Here is a 25,026-nt window from a genome sequence, read left to right as displayed (position 1 = left end):
GATTTTAAGAATGCACTCCCTTAAATGATGGAATAGGGTTGCAAAATTGTTTCCTGATGTGAACAATTAATGCACAGTCTTCAAGATAATATTCTGTGGCCCCTGTAGCATTTTACTTATGTGTCATTTTTGAACTGAGAAAGTATGGACCTCTTAGGTACTACAAACGATGAGACAGACAACATCAAAATTACTGTGGTACACACGTTTTTTGTCTGTTGATGGACAAATATGTGGACATTTAAATTTGAATCCAAAGTCATTGATCGCTTTTTTGTCTTTGATTTTTCCTGGGAGTTTGGTTCAGTGCATAACCGAATGATACATGAAAATACCTACACCTGTCACAAAGCTAGCTGGTTGATTCATCAGGATAATCAAACTAGGTAATGTAAGTCCCACTTTCTACTCGCAGGCAAGAATGATCCATTCTGACCGTTGGTGTGGAAGATCTTACACATATGTTTATGTGATGGAAGCTGAGGAGTAGGGAACTGCAATAAAAAGAAAGTCATGGCCCCCTCCCTCAATGAACCCAATAGCCTTTTTTCAATGCCTAGTAAACAGTAGCATCTTTCAGCCACACAGTGATCTATGAAAATGCAGTGGGGAAGATTTTATGTTAAATGACTGTATATTTCTATAGAAATACTTTTTTAAAAGCAAATACAGAAAACCTCTTTTACCTAATCTTTGTTCTTGTTATCCCAGTTAAAAACAAACAAGCAAATGGTATTTGTCTTCCTCTCTCTAGAAACTTCCCTTTGTAGTTTTCCTTTAGGGAATTGCATGAGCTGTAATCATGTCACTGGGAACCAACAAGAATGCCATTGAGTTTTGCGCCTTTGGTTGTTCTTGAACCTTGCAGTCTTCCAATGCAATGACTTGTTTACTTCTCTTGCTGCAGCTGTGAGTTCTGGACAGAGTTGTAGTGACGTTATTTTTCAAAATAACCCCAAATCCTTGTCCCAGAACAGAATATCAAAGTATTATTTAGTTTGGCGTAGATTTTACTGATTGCTCTTGACCTGATTATTTTATATTTTTTCAACCTTGATTTGCATTTACCTTATGCTTTATAGCCTCTCCCCTTACACACACACACACACACACACACACACACACACACACACATATATATATATATGAATATCTTATTTGTCATTATTTGATATGCTTCCAATTTTGGAGCCTTAAGTGCCGGGTGATGCTGTTTCTTTTATTATTGTAAAAGAAATGTTAGTATCATCAGAGGCACTGGCATCAGCTCCTCTCCACATTCTACCTTTGTTTCCTCTTTTAATAAAAATTTCATTGGGCTGAAAAATTACCTGTGCCATTTTCAGAAATGAAAGTCAGGCACCAACTGTGCTATTTTTCCCAGAGTTGGGGATAAAATGCCCTGAACCATCTCTCTTTCAGTGCTAATATAGGGCCTTAACCAGGGCAGGGCTGAGGGTGATTGCTATCCAGGGGTCCCCTCCCCGGGGTGCCTGGAAGACACTAGTGAGCCTTGGCAAATTTCAGCAGAGTGGCTCTGTGGGTGAGAAGATGAGTTTACACACATTATGTTGCCCAGGACACCATTTGCCCTCATTTTGCTACTGTCCTAATGATTTGGGTTCCTAAGAACATCATTTGCCATCCACTGTCCAAGTTTAGACACTCTGTGGTCACTGAGAGGTGCTTTTCTTTGTTGCCTGACTATTTTTAACATCATCCATATCAGTAGGTTAGCCTTGTTAGCAAGCATCAGATACATAATAGAATTGACTAGGTGAGACTCTGTCATGGCACCAAGACAACACAATGTAAATGCTGACAAAATGGGTTACGTTGCTTTGGGCTGTTCTTTCTATAGCTCTACCCTTTCTATCTTTCCTTCTATCTATCCCTTCTATCAATTCTCTGTCGCTTTCATCTAGCCATCGCCAAGGAAAATGTGTGTGCTTTCTTTTGCATGGAACATTCTACCAGCTAGATTGCTCCATCTGGGCCAGCAGCATAGAGGCAAACATCACCCCAGGCCTGTCTTGAGGAATTATCACAAATCTACCTCTCAATGGAAAGACTGATGAAAACACTGGGGAAAAATGAGTGACTAAACATTTCAACTCCAGTAAGTGGTCCCTCACGCTAAAGAGTGAAGCTCACATTACATGAACCTTACTGGAAAAGAATTTTCAAACAGGAAACATCTTACAAACAAAAGCAAAGCAAAACAAAACAATAACAACAACAACAACAACAAAAAAACAAAACCCCAACTGCTTTTGCTCCTTATCCTGGTAAACAGCCTTATTTAGTTATTATTTTATTTTAACAAGCACTTAGCCATAATTATTGTAAAGGAAAGGAGTTCTGCTCCCCTAAAAGCTGTTGCTGTGACATGTTTCTTCAAGGCAGGTGTTTGGGTCTTTTCCTAAGTGTAAGTTTAAAATCAATTTTTTTTTCATCCTGAAACTGTTCGATAGCTCAGTACAGACAGCCTCTCTACTTAACTTATTCAGATATTCAGTAGCTGAAATAATCATGGTGAGTCAAGCGAGTGCTATGAACACAATGAATTTCCCATAACTTCCTTCCAGATTTGCTGGGTGGCAACCGTGCCGTTCCTTAGCCAGGTCCCTGCCATTTTCTTTCTCTCTCTCTCTCTCTCTCAGTCTCTCTCTATCTCTCTCTGTCCCTATCTCTCTCCCCTCCCCAATTCCACCCCCAGTAGCCAAGGCTTTTCTGTACTAGGCATACCTTTACAACATTGTACAAGACTTCCAGATGTTTCCCTGACTTCTTTAATCTATCTTAACCCTCCAAATATAATGCCTGTTGTCCACTGCACCAAAGATAGAGTTTCTACATAGGTAGTGCTCAGTACTTGTTAATGGAAAAAACAACAACAAAAGAAACAGCTGAGAACTACTTATTGGCTATGTAAAGTCACAAAATATATTTGTAATAGCAAATCATTTGGTAGTTGAACTGAAACTGTATCCCAGCCATAGTTTTGATGTCCTATCTTTTCAGTAAGGCAACTGCTTAGCAGTGATTAATGTGTGAGCTGCTGTATCACACCTAATTCAACACCAAGGTTTATCTGGCTATAAGATAAATGGATGCGACATAACAAATTATAAGAAGGAAGAATAAGATGTTTTTTATCCACTGAAAAAGAACAAATGCAAAGAAAAGAAAGCAAAATTAAATCATTACTGTGACCTTTCTCTTCAAAAAATAATAAAACGTTTTTGCCCCTTAACATAATTTTCAAAAACTTTCACCAAGGGTCTTGCAATAAGGTAGTACGTCCTGAAGAAAAGAATGGATAACTGCTATAAATTGGAGGCCGGGTTTCAACATATTTGAAACGCCTATAAGAAGGTGGCTGCCACCACTCCTGATACAACTAAGATCTATCTGCCCATGGGGTTATGCTGCACATGTGTTTGTGTAGAAACAATTGTATGCGTACATGCTTTATATTCTATGAGCCAAAACAACACATTCCCCCACTTATTACTTGTAACCAACATACCCTCAACCAACACCCATGGCTCCTAAGTAATGCCTGATTATTCATATGAAAATGCTATTTGTTACCCTCCCCTCCACAAAAAAATTAATAAACAAATGCAGTATGATTCATTTTTAGCTTAACATTCTCCATATTACTATCCAAGTAAGGGAAAACCTTCACAAAATAACTACTATAAATTATTATACTTATAAACTAGAGTTTTGGTGAGAAGACTTGATTTACCTTTAATACTTGTGCTACAATAATGTGTACAGGTGAGGGTATGCAGAGGACAATTTAAGTTTCTGCAAATATTTCTAGGCATGCTTTGGCATATATTAGTTTAAACATCTGAAACTGCATATTTATTGACTAGAAATAGTCAAATATTGGCAATTCCATATGGCTCAACCTAATTGTAGGCTTGGTTTTAAAAGGCACTTATCTTTTGAATAAGAAAATAAATAATTCTTACTGAATGAAGCTGAAGAGCAAATTTACACAAGGGGAATATAATTTTCTAACGTGTAATCTTGCCAAGGTTGCCATTCTCCTTTGCAAAATGAGTATCATAGGACTTTTGCTACCCACGATTAGAATTTAAATTGTATGTCTTACGTGATTGCCAGGTAGCAGAATTCAGCAAAGTTATTCATTTACATATTTCCAATGAAAATACATATTTGGGCACAGTCAGCCTGCCACGGTGCAAAATAGTATACATCCTCAGGCTAGCATGCTTTGTAGTAGATTTTTCTCCAGTTTTCACTTCATAGCAGGGGGCCTGGTAAAGCAGCTCCTGATATCTTTTTAAGTTTGCTTGTAAAGTGTAATCATAACCATTCCACTCCTAGGTTACTTGTCTCAAGGACTTTTGATGATGGCTCTAGTGTGGAAATAGTTTCCCTAAGGATCAGAAGCTTATCCTATTAGCTTCAAGATCTTTTGTTGTGCTCTCAAGTATATTTCTGCAATAAAGATAATAATACATTATCTTTCCCACGTGAGACTGGTTTTCTGACACACCCTCAGGTTCTTCCCAATAAAGAAGGTAGGTGTCACTTAATTATCCACACAGTGTCACACAGCCCTTGTGACCAATGGCAAATACATAGTTAGAAGATGGCTTATTGGACCTAAGTGTTCAGTTTATGAAGTGAAACAATTATGAGGTTTACCATCAGAAGATCTGAACTGGACCTAGACTAGAGATTGGTGTTGAACATTTACCACTATGTTACCACAAACATTTAACTTCCATCTGTAAAAGGAGAAAAAAAACTTTTGGTTTCAGGTGTCCTCAAGGCTTTGGCACAATGCATGACAAGTGCTCTATAATCAATGAAGTACCATATGCAAAATTATTACTGCCAGGGCACCCGGGTGGCTCAGTTGGTTAAGTGTCCAACTTTGGCTCAGGTCATGATCTCACAGTTTGTGAGTTTGAGCCCTGCATCAGGCTCTGCACTGACAGTGTGGAACCTACTTGGGATTCTCTCTCTCTCTCTCTCTCTCTCTCTCTCTCTCTCTCTCTCTCCCCCTCTTCCCTCCCCCACTTGTACACTGTCTCTCAAATAAACTTAAAAAAAATATTACTGCCAACATTGTGGATAACGATAACAATAGTAAACCCACTAATCATCTTCCTTTCCATGGAGTTAACATTTTAACTGAAAGGCTTAGTCCCCATTTTGGTAATGTGAGAAAAATAATAAGACATCATCAAATCTAGAATGACCTGCTATTCCATTATGGAATATTTGCTCAGGACTTCACTCTTGATTTTAAAAGCCACAAGATAATGGGGCATCCAGGTTGCTCAATCTGTTAAAGCATCCGACTTCGGCTCAGGTCATGATCTCACCAGTTGGTGGGTTTGAGCCCCACATCAGGCTCTGTGCTGACTGCTCAGAGCCTAGAGGCTACTTCAGATTGTGTCTCCCCCTCTCTTTCTGCCTCTCCCCCACTCATGTTTTTTCTCTCTCTCTCTCTCAACAATAAACATTAAAAAAAGAAAAATATATAAAAATAAAAGCCACAAGATGAGCTTAAATGGTCTCAAATGCTTCTTATAATTATTTTTCCTCTTTCTGCACACAAAAAATATTATTCCTACTTCATAACTCTATAATCTCAATATGCTTTAGAATTGAGACCCAAATAACTGACAATTTATAATTCTCAGTTCAGAGAACTTTAACATGGGCATTTTCTATGACAAGTTGCAATTAATACAACAAGTAGAACTTCATTTACCCAGCTTTTCTGAGATTCTTCTATAATGTGTTAGCATAAGTAAACACTTATGCACTTATGTCTCTATAATATTTGTGTGGAAGAAAAGAATTATTGGATATGTAAGTTAAAAATTCTATGTAAGGACAGAGTTCTGGAAGATGGCGGCTTAGGAGGACGCTGGGCTCACCGCACGTCCTGCTGATCACTTAGATTCCATCTACACCTGCCTAAATAACCCAGAAAACCGCCAGAGGATTAGCAGAACAGAGTCGCCGGAGCCAAACGCAGACGAGAGGCCCACGGAAGAGGGTAGGAAGGGCGGCGAGGCGGTGCGCGCTCCACGGACTGGCGGGAGGGAGCCGGGGCGGAGGGGCGGCTCGCCGGCCAAGCAGAGCCCCCGAGTCGGGCTTGCAAAAGCGGAGGGGCCGGGCGGACTGTGTTCCGACAGCAAGCGCGACTTAGCGTCTGGGAGGTCAGAAATTAACAGCTCTGCTCGGAAAGCGGGAAGGCTGGAGGACAAAGGGAGGGAGAGCTGCTGAGCCCCCTGACAACAGAGCTCAGTTTGGTGGGGAACAAAGGCGCTCGCCAGCGCCATTTCCCCCGCCCATCCCCCAGCCGAAATCCCAAAGGGAACCGGTTCCTGCCAGGGAACTTGCTCGCTCCGCGCAAACACCCAACTCTGCGCTTCTGCGGAGCCAAACCTCCGGCAGCGGCAGCGGATCTGACTCCCTCCCGCTGCCACAGGGCCCCTCCTGAAGTGGATCACCTAAGGAGAAGCGATCTAAGCCTGCCCCTCCTGCCCCCGAGCACCTTGCCTACCCACCCCAGCTAATACGCCAGATCCCCAGCATCACAAGCCTGGCAGGGTGCAAGTAGCCCAGACGAGCCACACCACCCCACAGTGAATCCCGCCCCTAGGAGAGGGGAAGAGAAGGCACACACCAGTCTGACTGTGGCCCCAGCGGTGGGCTGGGGGCAGACATCAGGTCTGACTGCGGCCCCGCCCACCAACTCCAGGTATACACCACAGCACAGGGGAAGTGCCCTGCAGGTCCTCACCACGCCAGGGACTATCCAAAATGACCAAGCGGAAGAACTCCCCTCAGAAGAATCTCCAGGAAATAACAACAGCTAATGAGCTGATCAAAAAGGATTTAAATAATATAACAGAAAGTGAATTTAGAATAATAGTCATAAAATTAATCGCTGGGCTTGAAAACAGTATACAGGACAGCAGAGAATCTCTTGCTACAGAGATCAAGGGACTAAGGAACAGTCACGAGGAGCTGAAAAACGCTTTAAACGAAATGCATAACAAAATGGAAACCACCACAGCTCGGCTTGAAGAGGCAGAGGAGAGAATAGGTGAACTAGAAGATAAAGTTATGGAAAAAGAGGAAGCTGAGAAAAAGAGAGATAAAAAAATCCAGGAGTATGAGGGGAAAATTAGAGAATTAAGTGATACACTAAAAAGAAATAATATACGCATAATTGGTATCCCAGAGGAGGAAGAGAGAGGGAAAGGTGCTGAAGGGGTACTTGAAGAAATCATAGCTGAGAACTTCCCTGAACTGGGGAAGGAAAAAGGCATTGAAATCCAAGAGGCACAGAGAACTCCCTTCAGACGTAACTTGAATCGATCTTCTGCACGACATATCATAGTGAAACTGGCAAAATACAAGGATAAAGAGAAAATTCTGAAAGCAGCAAGGGGTAAACGTGCCCTCACATATAAAGGGAGACCTATAAGACTCGTGACTGATCTCTCTTTTGAAACTTGGCAGGCCAGAAAGAATTGGCAAGAGATTTTCAGGGTGCTAGACAGAAAAAATATGCAGCCAAGAATCCTTTATCCAGCAAGTCTGTCATTTAGAATAGAAGGAGAGATAAAGGTCTTCCCAAACAAACAAAAACTGAAGGAATTTGTCACCACTAAACCAGCCCTACAAGAGATCCTAAGGGGGACCCTGTGAGACAAAGTCCCAGAGACATCACTATAAGCATAAAACATACAGACATCACAATGACTCTAAACCCGTATCTTTCTATAATAACACTGAATGTAAATGGATTAAATGCGCCAACCAAAAGACATAGGGTATCAGAATGGATAAAAAAACAAGACCCATCTATTTGCTGTCTACAAGAGACTCATTTTAGACCTGAGGACACCTTTAGATTGAGAGTGAGGGGATGGAGAACTATTTATCATGCGACTGGAAGCCAAAAGAAAGCTGGAGTAGCCATACTTATATCAGACAAACTAGACTTTAAATTAAAGGCTGTAACAAGAGATGAAGAAGGACATTATATAATAGTTACAGGGTCTATCCATCAGGAAGAGCTAACAATTATCAATGTCTATGCACCGAATACCGGAGCCCCCAAATATATAAAACAATTACTCATAAACATAAGCAACCTTATTGATAAGAATGTGGTAATTGCAGGGGACTTTAATACACCACTTACAGAAATGGATAGATCATCTAGACACACGGTCAATAAAGAAACAAGGGCCCTGAATGAGACATTGGATGAGATGGACTTGACAGATATATTTAGAACTCTGCATCCCAAAGCAACAGAATATACTTTCTTCTCGAGTGCACATGGAACATTCTCCAAGATAGATCATATACTGGGTCACAAAACAGCCCTTCATAAGTTTACAAGAATTGAAATTATACCATGCTTACTTTCAGACCACAATGCCATGAAGCTTGAAATCAACCACAGGAAAAAGTCTGGAAAACCTCCAAAAGCATGGAGGTTAAAGAACACCCTACTAACGAATGAGTGGGTCAACCAGGCAATTAGAGAAGAAATTAAAAAATATATGGAAACAAACGAAAATGAAAATACAACAATCCAAACGCTTTGGGACGCAGCAAAGGCAGTCCTGAGAGGAAAATACATTGCAATCCAGGCCTATCTCAAGAAACAAGAAAAATCCCAAATACAAAATCTAACAGCACACCTAAAGGAACTAGAAGCAGAACAGCAAAGGCAGCCTAAGCCCAGCAGAAGAAGAGAAATAATAAAGATCAGAGCAGAAATAAACAATATAGAAACTAAAAAAACTGTAGAGCAGATCAACGAAACCAAGAGTTGGTTTTTTGAAAAAATAAACAAAATTGACAAACCTCTAGCCAGGCTTCTCAAAAAGAAAAGGGAGATGACCCAAATAGATAAAATCATGAATGAAAATGGAATGATTACAACCAATCCCTCAGAGATACAAACAATTATCAGGGAATACTATGAAAACTTATATGCCAACAAATTGGACAACCTGGAAGAAATGGACGAATTCCTGAACACCCACACGCTTCCAAAACTCAATCAGGAGGAAATAGAAAGCTTGAACAGACCCATAACCAGCGAAGAAATTGAATCGGTTATCAAAAATCTCCCAACAAATAAGAGTCCAGGACCAGATGGCTTCCCAGGGGAGTTCTACCAGACGTTTAAAGCAGAGATAATACCTATCCTTCTCAAGCTATTCCAAGAAATAGAAAGGGAAGGAAAACTTCCAGACTCATTCTATGAAGCCAGTATTACTTTGATTCCTAAACCAGACAGAGACCCAGTAAAAAAAGAGAACTACAGGCCAATATCCCTGATGAATATGGATGCAAAAATTCTCAATAAGATACTAGCAAATCGAATTCAACGGCATATAAAAAGAATTATTCACCATGATCAAGTGGGATTCATTCCTGGGATGCAGGGCTGGTTCAACATTCGCAAATCAATCAACGTGATACATCACATTAACAAAAAAAGAGAGAAGAACCATATGATCCTGTCAATCGATGCAGAAAAGGCCTTCGACAAAATCCAGCACCCTTTCTTAATAAAAACCCTTGAGAAAGTCGGGATAGAAGGAACATACTTAAAGATCATAAAAGCCATTTATGAAAAGCCCACAGCTAACATCATCCTCAACGGGGAAAAACTGAAAGCTTTTTCCCTGAGATCAGGAACACGACAAGGATGCCCACTCTCACCGCTGCTGTTTAACATAGTGCTGGAAGTTCTAGCATCAGCAATCAGACAACAAAAGGAAATCAAAGGCATCAAAATTGGCAAAGATGAAGTCAAGCTTTCGCTTTTTGCAGATGACATGATATTATACATGGAAAATCCGATAGACTCCACCAAAAGTCTGCTAGAACTGATACAGGAATTCAGCAAAGTTGCAGGATACAAAATCAATGTACAGAAATCAGTTGCATTCTTATACACTAACAATGAAGCAACAGAAAGACAAATAAAGAAACTGATCCCATTCACAATTGCACCAAGAAGCATAAAATACCTAGGAATAAATCTAACCAAAGATGTAAAGGATCTGTATGCTGAAAACTATAGAAAGCTTCTGAAGGAAATTGAAGAAGATTTAAAGAAATGGAAAGACATTCCCTGCTCATGGATTGGAAAAATAAATATTGTCAAAATGTCAATACTACCCAAAGCTATCTACACATTCAATGCAATCCCAATCAAAATTGCACCAGCATTCTTCTCGAAACTAGAACAAGCAATCCTAAAATTCATATGGAACCACAAAAGGCCCCGAATAGCCAAAGGAATTTTGAAGAAGAAGACCAAAGCAGGAGGCATCACAATCCCAGACTTTAGCCTCTACTACAAAGCTGTCATCATCAAGACAGCATGGTATTGGCACCAAAACAGACACATAGACCAATGGAATAGAATAGAAACCCCAGAACTAGACCCACAAACGTATGGCCAACTCATCTTTGACAAAGCAGGAAAGAACATCCAATGGAAAAAAGACAGCCTCTTTAACAAATGGTGCTGGGAGAACTGGACAGCAACATGCAGAAGGTTGAAACTAGACCACTTTCTCACACCATTCACAAAAATAAACTCAAAATGGATAAAGGACCTCAATGTGAGACAGGAAACCATCAAAACCTTAGAGGAGAAAGCAGGAAAAGACCTCTCTGACCTCAGCCGTAGCAATCTCTTACTCGACACATCCCCAAAGGCAAGGGAATTAAAAGCAAAAGTGAATTACTGGGACCTTATGAAGATAAAAAGCTTCTGCACAGCAAAGGAAACAACCAACAAAACTAAAAGGCAACCAACGGAATGGGAAAAGATATTCGCAAATGACATATCGGACAAAGGGCTAGTATCCAAAATCTATAAAGAGCTCACCAAACTCCACACCCGAAAAACAAATAACCCAGTGAAGAAATGGGCAGAAAACATGAATAGACACTTCTCTAAAGAAGACATCCGGATGGCCAACAGGCACATGAAAAGATGTTCAGCGTCGCTCCTTATCAGGGAAATACAAATCAAAACCACACTCAGGTATCACCTCACGCCAGTCAGAGTGGCCAAAATGAACAAATCAGGAGACTATAGATGCTGGAGAGGATGTGGAGAAACGGGAACCCTCTTGCACTGTTGGTGGGAATGCAAATTGGTGCAGCCGCTCTGGAAAGCAGTGTGGAGGTTCCTCAGAAAATTAAAAATAGACCTACCCTATGACCCAGCAATAGCACTGCTAGGAATTTATCCAAGGGATACAGGAGCACTGATGCATAGGGCCACTTGTACCCCAATGTTCATAGCAGCACTCTCAACAATAGCCAAATTATGGAAAGAGCCTAAATGTCCATCAACTGATGAATGGATAAAGAAATTGTGGTTTATATACACAATGGAATATTACATGGCAATGAGAAAAAATGAAATATGGCCTTTTGTAGCAACGTGGATGGAACTGGAGAGTGTGATGCTAAGTGAAATAAGCCATACAGAGAAAGACAGATACCATATGGTCTCACTCTTATGTGGATCCTGAGAAACTTAACAGGAACCCATGGGGGAGGGGAAGGAAAAAAAAAAAAAAAGAGGTTAGAATGGGAGAGAGCCAAAGCATAAGAGACTGTTAAAAACTGAGAACAAACTGAGGGTTGATGGGGGGTGGGAGGGAGGAGAGGGTGGGTGATGGGTATTGAGGAGGGCACCTTTTGGGATGAGCACTGGGTGTTGTATGGAAACCAATTTGTCAATAAATTTCAGAAAAAAAAAAAAATAAAAAAAATAAAATATAGTTTGCCAAAAAAAAAAAAAAAAAAAAATAAAATAAAATAAAATAAAATAAGCAGAGACAAAAAAAAAAAAAAAAAAAAAAAAAAAAAAAAAAAAAAAAAAAAAATAAAAATTCTATGTAATATTAAATCTTATTCCATCCTTTGCAAATTTCCTTACATAATAGTGATTTTAGCACTGACCAAAAGTGGAGTATGTGAAAATAATGTTCTTCAAACAAAAAAAGACACTTGTCTAAAAAATAAAGCCTGAAATTTACTCAGATTAAAACAGACAAAGTTTTAAATAAATGTCCAAAAGACTAAGAGATTAGTAAATTTAGGGGTATAGGAGGCTCTCTTTTCTAACAATGAGATAGACAATGTCAATTCAGCCCAGGTAGGATTTTACCTAATTGATAATACAAGTGACAATTTTATTTTTATTTATTTTTTTATTTATTTTTATTTTTTTTTTATTTTTTTTTTCAACGTTTATTTATTTTTGGGACAGAGAGAGACAGAGCATGAACGGGGGAGGGGCAGAGAGAGAGGGAGACACAGAATCGGAAACAGGCTCCAGGCTCTGAGCCATCAGCCCAGAGACCAACGCGGGGCTCGAACTCACGGACCGCGAGATCGTGACCTGGCTGAAGTCGGACGCTTAACCAACTGCGCCACCCAGGCGCCCCAATACAAGTGACAATTTTAAAGAATTAGCATGAACCAAAATAAAAGAGAAACACAAATTTTAAAAGTTTTGATAAGCCAAAAAAAATCATTTACCTGGTCCTTTACTTAATATTTTTAATACAATTAAACTATAAGATGGGGAATTACTGTATCCCTGCCAAATGTAATATTTGATGTAATTATCCTTTGGAGAAATGAATCTCTTCGAAGTCATTTAAAACCCTGTTTTCTATTACCTCTTTTATAATGTGGATGAGATGGGTAACTATTTTCAAAAAATATAATTTTATTATTGATATTAAGAGCCAATTTTAAAGGCTTCAGAAAAGGATTACTGTGATTAGGGTATTTGAGAATTTTATTTTAAAAAGTAATTATGTTATTATGATGGGTCTCAAGCCTGTCTAACATAGCATTGTGTTCTTTCTCATGGAAAAGGAAAAAGAAGTAAAATTTTCCTATATTCAGAGGACTTTTGATGAGGTATTAAAGCATGTGATAAAAAACTTAAACAACTATATGTTGCTTGAAAATTTCTGGATTTCTAAGTACACTCATACGATAGGAGTTTTGTTGTTGTTTAGGAGAGTAACCCACTGTTGTGGACTCTATATTTGTGTCAGACCCAAATTTGATGTTAGAACTTTAATCCTAGTGTGATGGCATTTGGAGATGGGGCCCTTGGAGGGTAATTAGGTCATGGGGTGTAGCTCTCATAATGGGAATAGTGCCCTTATAGGAAGAGACACAAAAGCTTCTTTCTCTGCCTTCTCTACCATGTGAGGAAATCAGAAATGAATCCTCAGCCAGACCCAACCATCCTGGCACTTTGATCTTGAACTTCTTATCCCCAGACCTACGAGAAACATTTGCTGTTTAAGCCAACCGATCTATGATATTTTTGTTATAGCAGCCCAAACTGACTAAGACACCCATATAGAATCAATGAATTATGTCCCTAAGAGGCTCTAGTGAGAAACCTTATGTTATCCTGTTTGTCACTGACCTTTTTAATATGGCTTAGTCTCTGGGACATCCACAGACTAGAACACTCATTCTATAACCATGTCTGGATGCAAGATACATGGAAGAGCTAATGCCATAATGGATGCAAATTACAATTAATTGTTTCTAAAATCCTCTTAATATAGTTTCTATTGCATTTCCTGAAATGTGATTCTTCTTAAAATCAAACCAGGTATGTATTCCGAGGATTCTTCTCTTACTAAAACCTGTACCATCTTCCTTATGTGTTTAAAATATTCATTCACTATTTAACCATTTTGTACAGTGAAATTTTAGAGTAACTTGTCTTGAGAGTCTGGAGAGTTAAAAAAAAACTTTAAAAAGTTATTTTCACAGTTGTGTGTATAAATTGATATTATCATCTTGAGAAGATCTGTTGGTCAATGGATCCTCTGTGTTACTATTAGTTTTTTGAGATTCAGCTTTGAAGGCAAACTATAAGTCCTAGAGGAACTCTTTCCAGAACAGCTAAAAGTGATATTGATGATCTAAACTGGAGGATAAAAGATACAAGGCCCCTCTTCGTGTGGTTACTCTTACTGTGGTTTGTATGACTGGCATTTCCTGTTGGCCATGATTATAATGAATCAAAACAGCTAAACACAAGATATACAGAATAGCATTTAAATAATACAAGTACAAAATCAGCTTAAAACAAAATGATCAAAGATAATGTAAAATACTTTAAAATATAGGCTATAACCAAGTTGATAAAATTATAAGAAAAAGTTCTTTGAGATGTAAAAGCCAGATTAAAAAAAATATTTTTTAAGACAAAAAATTCTGACAAGTATATAATACAATTGGAAACCATCAAATTCTAAGAACAAAAATGACAGGTGTGTGTGTGTGTGTATGTGTGTGTGTATGTGTGTGTATGAGACAATATAAAAGAAATTTAAATCATTTACTGGAATAAAGTTTAAAAAGGAAAAGCAATATATGATAAATGTAAATATACCAAGATAAAACTCTTAAAACTACAACTAAGAAAATCATTAAAAAGGGAAACAAAAATAAGCAAGATAAATAAAAAGTTTATGAAAATAAGAATGCAAAACTTTTATAAATGCTACCCTCTATTTTTTTCATTGAAGAGAGAGACTGTGCAAGTGGGGGAGAGGGCAGAAGGAGAGAGAGAATCTTTAAGCAGTTTCCATGTTCAGCGTGGACCCCAAAGCAGGGCTCTAACCCATGACCGGGGGGATCATGACCTGAGCTGAAACCGAGAGTTGGATGGATGCTCAATTGACTGAGACACCCAGGCACCCCCTTTTTAAAATAATTTTTTGACACTCTATATGTTTAGTTACCTATCAGAAGCTAAAAAAGGAGGGTAAAGAAATTTTTCATAGTATAGAACATTAAAATCCCTGTAAGCTAAAAAATAGGCAGCAGCCTGATCACAGGTCTATGCAAGTTCATGCAGAGAGAAGCAGGGTCTGCTAGGAGATGAGGCCTCTTGGACCTTCAGTGCCCAGCACATTTTCCAAGAAAACCCAAGACACAGAAGAAAACTTGTTCGTGTGCCTTTCTGGTGCACAGAGGACACACTGGATTCAAACCATAGCTTCGGAAGTTACTAGCTTGGAACTCTGGGTAAGTTATTTGACCTCTCTATACCACATTTCCCTCAACTATAAAAAGACAAGTATTAGTACATCTGAGTCTCTACTTGTAAAACCTACTTGTAGTTCCTGCCATAAAACAAGTGTGTGATAAATGTTAGCTATCATTATTAGAGTCTTCCAGGCCCTGGACTCACCCATATCAGCACTTGAGACCTTCATCTACTCCTTCTGTTCCTTTACACTTTAGGAAGTTCATGGTGTTTTGCTTTGCTTATTCTTTCAATCCTGTTCAGTCACTCCTGCCTCCCCTAGTATTGAATGTACACAGCAGGCGCACTTTCATGCATCCCGGTCTCAACACAGACTAAGCCAGTTCAGTCACACCACAACTAGGGGTGAGTTTAAGTCAATGATAGCTATTGGCCTAGAGAATTTGTGATCATATCATATAGTTAAGGAGGGAGTACCACAAATGACCTACTGTGATCTTCATTATAGTCGGGTGAACTGGCCAGGACATAGTTGGATAGTTTACTTGTCCATCCAAGCCCCATGGTCAATCAATGGCAAAGCTACATCTAAAAGCCAAATCTAGGGTACATCCTAAAAGACAGCAGGTTGTGCTTTTGTGCCTTCTACTACAACCCTGCATTTCCTTACCTAGCTTACCGGAAGCTTGTGTTTCTATCTGATTTTAGTAGATCCTGATAGATCCTAGTCCACAACACTGAGATAACCAGGTCTTAAGCTTTGGAAGCTATCATCTCAAGAGGCCATTCTCATCTGCTTTCTGTGATCTTCATGATTTTTCAATACTAATGTATTAATTTGACAAGGATTTAGTGACACTTTCTGAGGACAATATTGTTAGGAAGAATCTATAAACTGATCAAAAGAGAGGAGGAACACAATCTTCTTAATGTTATCTTCATTACAAAGCTCTGCTTCTTAGATGACTTACGGATGTTTTTTATGTGTGCAATTCCAAAATAGTTCAAATGCTCTGTGTATTCCAACTGAGTTCAAACTTGCTGTTTTGGAGGATGCCAGGTAATGCTTATCGTGATGAGGTACTTTCGTGTTGTTGTTCAAGGTATTAACTGGCACTATGTTGTCAATGCAAAAATTATTTAAAATTTTTTTTAATGTTTATTTATTTTTGAGACAGAGAGAGACAGAGCATGAGTGGGGGAGGGGCAGAGAGAGAGGGGGAGAATCGGAAGCAGGCTCCAGGCTCTGAGCTGACAGCACACAGCCCGACGTGGGGCTCAACCTCAAGGACCGTGAGATCGTGACCTGAGCCGAAGTTGGACACTCAACCAACTGAGCCACCCAGGCGCTCCTGCAAAAATTATTTTTAGAGAAAGGAGGTCTCTAACCCTCCTTTAGGATCTGAAACCCTAACTATTTCCTTAAATCTCTATTCATACTTGGTACAAATTAGTGATACCTGGCTTCTTTTCCATCAGGGAACAACTCCAAGGTAATTGTAAAAGGCTAGTTCCTCATTTCTACGCAAATTCACACGTGCAGTCATGCTGTACCCTCAACAATATTACATCAAAGAAAGACTTCAGAAACATTTTTAAATAAAGTGTTAGGTTTGTTTCTTCATTCTCCAGTATTCGCAGTTCTAAAAATCACCATAATGTCAGGTGATGAAAAGAGGAAGAAAAAAATATTCTGTCTGTGTATATAAAATTCTGTCACATAGGAAATCAAAATTATATCAAAGCTCTACTTACAGTTTACAGGAAAAAAAAGTGTCTTCAAGAATTAATGGTAGTTTCTCCAGGGATTTTTATACAAGCCTGCCATGTTTCAAAAGCAGAATCAAAGTGAATCTAAGTTCCATTTGAGTTGCGGTCCAGGAGAGTGGTAAGGAAAGGAAATCATATGTAAATATCTTTTCCTCTGTATGAGGAAATTGAAGCAAAAATTGCTATGGTAACCGTGCATATTTAGTTAGCAGTCTAGTGACAATCCAAAGAAATTAATAGGGATAATCCCAGCCAGAGAAAGGGGAGAATCTCATATAAGGGAAAAACATTCACGATGATTTTAATTCTAGGACCCCTAAAGTAGTGCCATCTATACAGCCCCATATTTGTCAATAGTATTAATGTGATTCTTTTCTCTCAGCCATCTCTTCAGCCAATGATAACCTAGTTATAGCTCAAATTTTATTTACTCATCTCAAACCCACCCAGAGATTCAGTCCACCAAAGCTAATCATGTTTCCTGACAGAAAAACATTAGTCTCTTTAGTTAGAAGTATTGTGGCTAGAATGACTGACTGATCCCCTTTCCTTAAATAACTGATGATCAGTTCTTCTCCAGGGTTTGGGAAGGCTGAAAATATCTAAACTATAAGTTAGGAAGAGGGACATCAAAATTACCAGGAGTACTTGTTTAAAATATACATAGATGGGGCGCCTGGGTGGCTTAGTCAGTTAAGCAGCCGAATTCAGCTCAGGTCATGATCTCACAGTCTGTGAGTTAGAGCCCTGCATCAGGCTCTGTGCTGGCAGCTCAGAGCCTGGAGCCTGCTTCTGATTCTGTGTCTCCCTCTCTCTCTGCCCCTCCTCTGCTTGCTGTCTCTGTCTCTCTCTCTCTCAAAAATAATAAACATTAAAAAAAATTAAATATACACAGAACTTCCTAAACCCTTCCCAAATCTACTGAAGTATAAGCCCTGAACCCACAAATAGCTCTTTCAAATGCCCTCAATGATATCCAAATAAAACCAAGTTTGAGAGGAACCAGTGATACAAGCATGATTTTCAGTGGTCTCTAAGGGGTTGTTCTTACTAGAAGTTCTCAATAGCATCTGGGGGCAACTGCTCCCAACAGAGGCAGTACTTGAGCTGATACAGTTGGCTCCCTGAAGCAATGCTGGAAAGGTTTATGCCTATGTAGCTGTTCCCATCAAAGCTTTTCTCTTTGGCCTCAAAAGTAAGGGAGGACTCCTGTGGTCTGTTGCTTCACACTCTACAACTCCTATTACGGACAGAACTCAGTATCATTCTCTCAAAACAAGGCAAGACATGCTGCCTGCTAAGCCCTCTCATGGCATTGATGATACACAATTTTTCTAGAATGGAAATCCTTGAAGCGCTTTGTTCAAAGCTTCCTTCTGTTTACAGCTTGGATAACAACATACTGGGTCATATTATTATACCACCATTATGCTCCATTATTTCTCTTTTGCTGGACCCTGAGACTTGATCATCTCATAGCTCAGAGCAAACTCTTCTTCCTCTGGGTACAAGCCCAGGATGCTGGACAATGGGACTAATCTCTTCCTGGGAAGTAGCTGAATCTAGATATCTAGGGGACTGGATGTGCTGCTTAAAGTATCCTATTGGTGAATCCACATGATCAATATTTGTGGATCTCTTCCAGGAAATGTGAGGTGGAGGTCAGATAAGGGGCCAAGCCAGAGAATGCAGGGAAAAGATTGGGGTGGCTGAAAAACCAAAGTAAAGTATATAAGCAGAGATGATGCTACTAAAATTCAAAAGAACAGAAGGAAAAGCCAAATGGTTTCTAATAATGATATGGACAAAGGCAGTATTAAAATTTGGATACAGAAGAAGCTGAAGTTGGAGGCCATGATGTTAAAGGATATTTTAAAGGATTTTAACAGATCAATGAGGAATTTACCTAAGGTATCTTTCAGGTCTAAACAGATGAACTTTTCACCTTAAGTATAATATTCTAGAATGTTCTAAACATTTTGACACATGTCCCCAAAATTCTCCAGACAAGTAACAATGTAATAAACCTTAGACTCAATTGATTTCATATTCATCACAGAAGACTATTTTCTATGAATATTCTATATCTATAATACAAACATTATTGCTTAATTAGTGGGTTAAAATCGAGACATGTTTATCTTATAATACCTGAATTCATGGATGGGCCTAAAAAATACTTTATTATTATTTCTTCTATTCTTTGACTTGACTTTATATTTAAAGGTTGTTGTGAAGTGCTGGAAGAAAATGATCATAATACTCAGTCAAAAAAATATATTTCAAATCATAGTGAATATTTACACACTGTTGTCCAAAATAAAAATCTATCTAGAAGCACAATAAGATTTATAAACCAATAAAAGAGGAAATATATGAGAGATGTGCATATAAAAAGAAATATAAATGATATGTAAGAAAACAGTTTCACCTCCTAGTACTCTTCCCCAAAATCCAGAAGCCCAGTCTAATAATGAGAAAACATTAGAGAAGGCAAAATTAGTAATATGACACAGAACACTTGACTAGTGCTCTTAAAAGTGATCAGGGTCATGAAAAACAAGCGAAGACTAGGAAATTTTCATAAATCAGAGGACACTAAGAAGACACAATGACTAAATGCAATGTAGTATCCCAAACTGGATCCCAGAAAACAAAACAAAACAAACACTGATGATAATATGAATGAAATCTTGTATCAATGTATCAAAATAATGTATCAATGTTAATTTCTTAGTTTTGACTAGTTTCTGACAATGTTAATTTCTTGCATTTTACTAAATGCATGGTGGCTTTGTAAGATATTAACATTAGTAAGAGCCAGGTAAAGAAGAAATGGGGATTCTCTGTACTCTTCTTACATGTATGTGCATTTAAAATGATTCCAAAATAATTTTTAAACATGTGTACGAGACTATGCTTCTTTTTATGGTAGTTGATATAATTAGTGTCAATACTACCAATGATAACTACAGCAACTGGAGAAAAATGTAAAAACATTTACTTAAAGCCATCTGAGAGTTATCAAGAAGGTGAAAAATAACCTTCTCAATATTAAGGAGAAGAAATATGTCTAAAGAGGCAATTAGTATTTTGTGACAGCTTTTGTCTGATGGGTATTTCCCTGTCCAGAAGACACGGTTGAGAGACTGAGCAGTGCTCTGATAGCCTTAATGTTCTGGGAAGACATAAAACTTGTATGGACAGGACTATGGTAAATCCTGCATACTTTGGTTTAGACTAAAAAAAAAAAAAAAAAAAAAAACAAAAAAACAGGGAGCCTAAAGTAAACCAGAATTAATGCAACTGTGACTGTGTTACAACACAGCTTTGAGTCATCTAAGACCCAGAAATTTGAATTCCTACAATTATATTAAGATTATCCATATTGCCATTACCCGGCAGAAGCATCAGAAAATCCTCACAAGGTAAAGATAATATCTTAGGCCTCAAACTGTTTCTATACATACATTTTTAAATATAACTTTTTTTATGTAAAAATAATCAGAATTGTTGAGGATATAAGACATCATAAAAAAGAATCAGCAGATGAAACAGATAACATGTATCCACAGAGGCCAGATATTTGAATTATCAAATAAAAACTCTTAAATAATTGCTACTTTATGTTCAAGGAGATAAAGATAGAATGTTAAAAAATTAAATATAATTTTGTTAAATATGTAAATAAATATATAAAATTTCAGGATAAAACTAGATACTAAACTATTTGAAAATAAACCAAAGATAAATTCTAGAACTAAAAAATGTACTAATGAAATGAAAAATCCTATGAATAGTTTCAATAGCAGATTTTACATAGCTAAAGAATTAGTGAACTGGAAGTAACCCAGAAGAAAATATCTAAAATAAATACTACAAGGCCAAAATGATGATATACAAAAGAGGGTAAGATACATGGTGTATACAGTGAGAAGTTCCAAATTATTTTTAATTCTATTTATAGAGGAGACAGAATGGGAAGGAGCAGTATTTGGAGAGTTAATAGGCTAAATTATTCCCTGAACTGATCAAAGGCATAATTATGCAAATATACAAACCAAATAAATCTTAGTACAGAAAATAAAAAGGAATCATCTATAGCAGCACTGCTCAGAACTTTGTACAATGATTGAAATGTTCTATTCTTTATAATTCAAAGTGGTAACCACTAGTCACATGTGGCTACTGACTACTTGATATGTGGTTGTGCAACTGAGGACCTGAATTATAATTTTATTTGCATTAATGAAATCTAAATTAAATAACCACATATAACTAGTGATTATTATATTGCATAGTACAGATCTGGATAATCATAGTAAAACTATGGAAAAACAAAAACAAAGATAACATCTTTAAGGAAATCAAAGAAAATAGATAGACAATAGATAGTTATTCAATAGCTAACTTTTCTACATAAACAATGTAAACCAGAAGACAACAAAATATGCCAAAAGAAAAAACGTGCAAATCTGTAATTCTATACCTAATAAAATTATCCATCAGCATTGGAGGTAAATTGTGTTATATGCCTAGCTTAACCCATAGCCCATATTAGAGATGAATTTACATATTGGCCTTAAAACTTTTGAGATACTAAGAGTTGTTTTTGATTTCCCTGTATTCTGAGAAGTCATCTTCTGAGACGGCTACTTTGGCTCAGCTGGGGAAATTTGTCTCTGTAAACCTTTCTATTGTTGCCTTTATACTTTTTTTTTTTTTTTGCATTTGCTGGTTTGTATATTTGTTTCTCTTATTTGAGTATTATGTCAATTCTCTGGGAAGTTTTGAACATAAGCACTGATTATATTTCAGGTGGTACACAAAAAGTATCATTTCAAAACCAGAAGTTAATGATAGTTAAGATTTATTTCACAGTCATGGGTCTGGGAAATACATTCTTCTATATTCTTCATATTAGATATTGTTCTATAGTGTGATACCCCAGAATTAGGACTCTTTCTACTTATACGGGATCCAGTATCTCTGTCTCCTCTAAACTCTTGAGTTTATCAATTACCAACTTTAAAAAAGAAAAATCAACTTCCATTCTTTACTAGAGGATGGAAAAAAAAACATCAGTCTGGGAGGTCAGGGGACCCTCATTCTCAACTCAGTTTTGTTACTACTGACTTGGAAGTTTTGGAGAATACATATCACCTACCACCCCTGGACCAGTTTATTCCAAAAAGTAACATGTTTCACAGAGTAAGCTATTTAAAATGAAGCAGATATCTTAGGCGAGGTCCAAGTTTAATTTTTCCTCTTAAATAGTACCATTGTATTTCAAATATTTTGAATTACTTTCTTTTCCTAGCCTCATCCACTTTCTTATAACAAAGAAATAGACCTAAATGTCACAGAGAAAGTTGAGTAAGTTGTTTCTAATAGTCACCAGCAAAGACTAGTTTTTAGTGTCTAGGAGTGAAAACAATATAGCCAGTTAAACAAACAAAGAAACAACATATCTGTTTGTTCCTTGTTGGCAGGCTGACATGGTTGAAATAATGGAGAACGACCATGAATGCAGGGACAGCATGCTTTGAAGATATGCATGTAAACTTATAGGTTATGTATCTACCAAGACACTTTTTATATTGTTCAACCAATTTCTGAATTTGACCATTTTTTCCAGGTACAAAAATAGCTCTAAAATAGTATAAATATAAATACATAATTATGAGTTCTGGGTAAGCACTAGATCCAGGAGAAAAATAATACAAATTCAACTCAAATACATTATCTCTGCACACACTCCCTACTCCTATATCCTCAGGCCAATCTGGCCAGGAATTGGATGCCTCTGGGCACAAAGCAGGTTGAACAGCTGTTTGACTCACTGCATTTGACTCCTTGTCATTTGGCAGATTGAGATCTCTGCTGAGAGCACCATTTGGAATTTTTCTTCCCCGAAACTGGTATTTCCATACATGGAATTTGAAATATAGTGAGGCTTTAGTATACATTCATAGAATAATAGTGCCAAAAGGGAGTGTGACCAATTTATATCAAAAATACAACTTCCTCCAAAAGTGTTTCAAAAGATAACCCTCAACTGGCTGAGATTGGCCTGATAGAATATGAATATGGGTTCAGTGAAAATGTGACTATAAAAAATGATACTGCCTTCAGGTGTGTGGACTAGAGAGGAGTGACTATCAGACATGAGTATAAGTTGAGATACATGTAAGCAGATAGGACAAAAGTAGCCCGGCCACATATACTGAAGAGAGAAAGATTAGGAAAATACCATGAGAGAATGCAAGAGAATCACTAAGTTAAGGTTTGGGTATTTGAGAGGAGACTGCTACTATTAACTACTACAATACTACGACTACTAACAATAATAGTTATTATTATTACAGCAGCAACAGTAAAAATAGTTTATGCTTACAGAACACTTAATACAGGTCTGTCAGCACTGTTCTAACACTTTAAATATGATGATTCTTTTAATCTGCTTAATGATTATATGACATTAAGGGCTATTAGTATTTTTACCGATTCATGGAAGATGAAACTGAAGCACAGAGAACTTAAGTCACTGACTCAAGATGATACAGATGGTAACAGTAACAGGTGAAGCCATGATTTGAATAAATGTAAAATCTTAACCAAGGATAAAAGATGCTACAAGAAGCTGAACACTTTTGAATTAAGCATGAAATAAGCAAATCCTGACCAAAAACACACAAATAACCCAACCGTACCCCTCCCTATGTGGCAAGAGCAGAAAAACATGCAAAAGCCAACACAATTCTCTTTGATTTAGGTCCTTCATATCAACTATATTTCTTCCTAAATTTCAGGTCTTTTGTCCCCTTCTTTTTTTTTTTAATGTTTATTTATTTTTGAGACAGAGAGAGACAGAGCATGAATGGGGGAGGGGTAGGGAGAGAGGGAGACACAGAGTCTGAAGCAGGCTCCAGGCTCCTAGCTGTCAGCACAGAGCCCGATGAGGGGCTTGAACTCACAAACCGCAAGATCATGACCTGAGCCGAAGTTGGATGCTTAACCCACTGAGCCACCCAGGCGCCCCTCTTTTGTCCCCTTCTTGAGACCATAATATACACAGATCTAAGGCTTCCCTGAGGGTCTCAATCTTTCTCCAATTATGAGCAATCTCATTGTCAAAAGAAAGTCTCTTAATATGTAAAATTAATCACTGACTTTCCAACTTAAACCCTTTCTTCTTCTCTGATCTTTATTGAGGTTGGGACCACACACTGGACGAAGGTAGTTAAAATTCTAATCACCTTGGGTTTTCTCTTTTTATTTAATAACTCATTTAAATGTACTTCTGCTAAATCCTATTTTAAAATCTCCCTGACATTAATTACTGATATGTTCACATCTTTCTGACAGGCCTACTTTGTCCTCTGAAATGTACTTATGGTGAGTTTTCTCATCTTACCTCTCCATTTTCTAAGGGGTGTATCTTGGAATAAAATGAAGTGCAGATGACCTCATCGTCTTTGGCATATGATGGCGGTCCAGTGCGGGGATAAATATTGTAAAGTGTTAGACACTCCGTGTCTGTCACAGCATGATACTGCCAAGGCTTGTATTCGACATCATCAAGTGAGCGTTCCAAAATCCAGTTTCCAGGCCGCGGGGAATTAGCTGCTTTCACAATCACATAAGCAATCTGGAACACCTGGAGAAGAGTGACCACAAAAACACGTAACTTTGAATTCCAAAGTATTCTCACCATTTGTTTTGCAAATATAGAGCTTAATGCTACAGTAAGTTTTATTTCAGATTTTATTCTATAACCCTATTATGTTCTCTGAAATGATTTTACTGTTACATGCTCATGTTTAATACCTTTTTCTAAAAGACCGTGTTTCATCTTGACAGCCATGACTTTAAAAGAAATGGGTTAAGATTAGATTTTAGTTCTCTAACAAATAATTGACATCATTTCATCTGATTTTTTAAATTCCATTATAATCATGATCACCTAAAGCATTCATTAAACACCAATTTACTCACCCTACCGTATTAGAGGATATAAAGTATGAGTCCGAAACTCCATGTGTGGATAAGTGTTGGATTGTTTAGAAAATATACTTACTTATATCACCTAATCCTCAGAAAAGTACCATGTAGGTGGAATTAGTATGATGAGCAAAAATAACAAA

At 37.8% G+C, this 25,026-nt stretch overlaps 1 protein-coding gene across 8 annotated transcripts in view; it reads right to left on the bottom strand.

The window, feature by feature from the left end:
* The window catches only part of LAMA2 (laminin subunit alpha 2), a 634,006-nt gene that overhangs the window by 405,977 nt on the left and 203,003 nt on the right, over nt 1-25,026 (bottom strand). For all 8 annotated transcript variants that reach the window (XM_043592301.1, XM_043592303.1, XM_043592302.1 and 5 more), the window contains exon 4: nt 24,297-24,539. In XM_043592301.1, coding sequence (XP_043448236.1) covers nt 24,297-24,539 — 243 coding nt within the window. The remainder of the gene's footprint in view (nt 1-24,296; nt 24,540-25,026) is intronic.

This window comes from Prionailurus bengalensis, chromosome B2 (assembly GCF_016509475.1).
Source record: "Prionailurus bengalensis isolate Pbe53 chromosome B2, Fcat_Pben_1.1_paternal_pri, whole genome shotgun sequence".
NCBI lineage: Eukaryota > Metazoa > Chordata > Mammalia > Carnivora > Felidae > Prionailurus > Prionailurus bengalensis.
The sequence above is the reverse complement of the archived record's forward strand: the minus strand, read 5'-3'. Positions and strand labels throughout refer to the sequence as shown.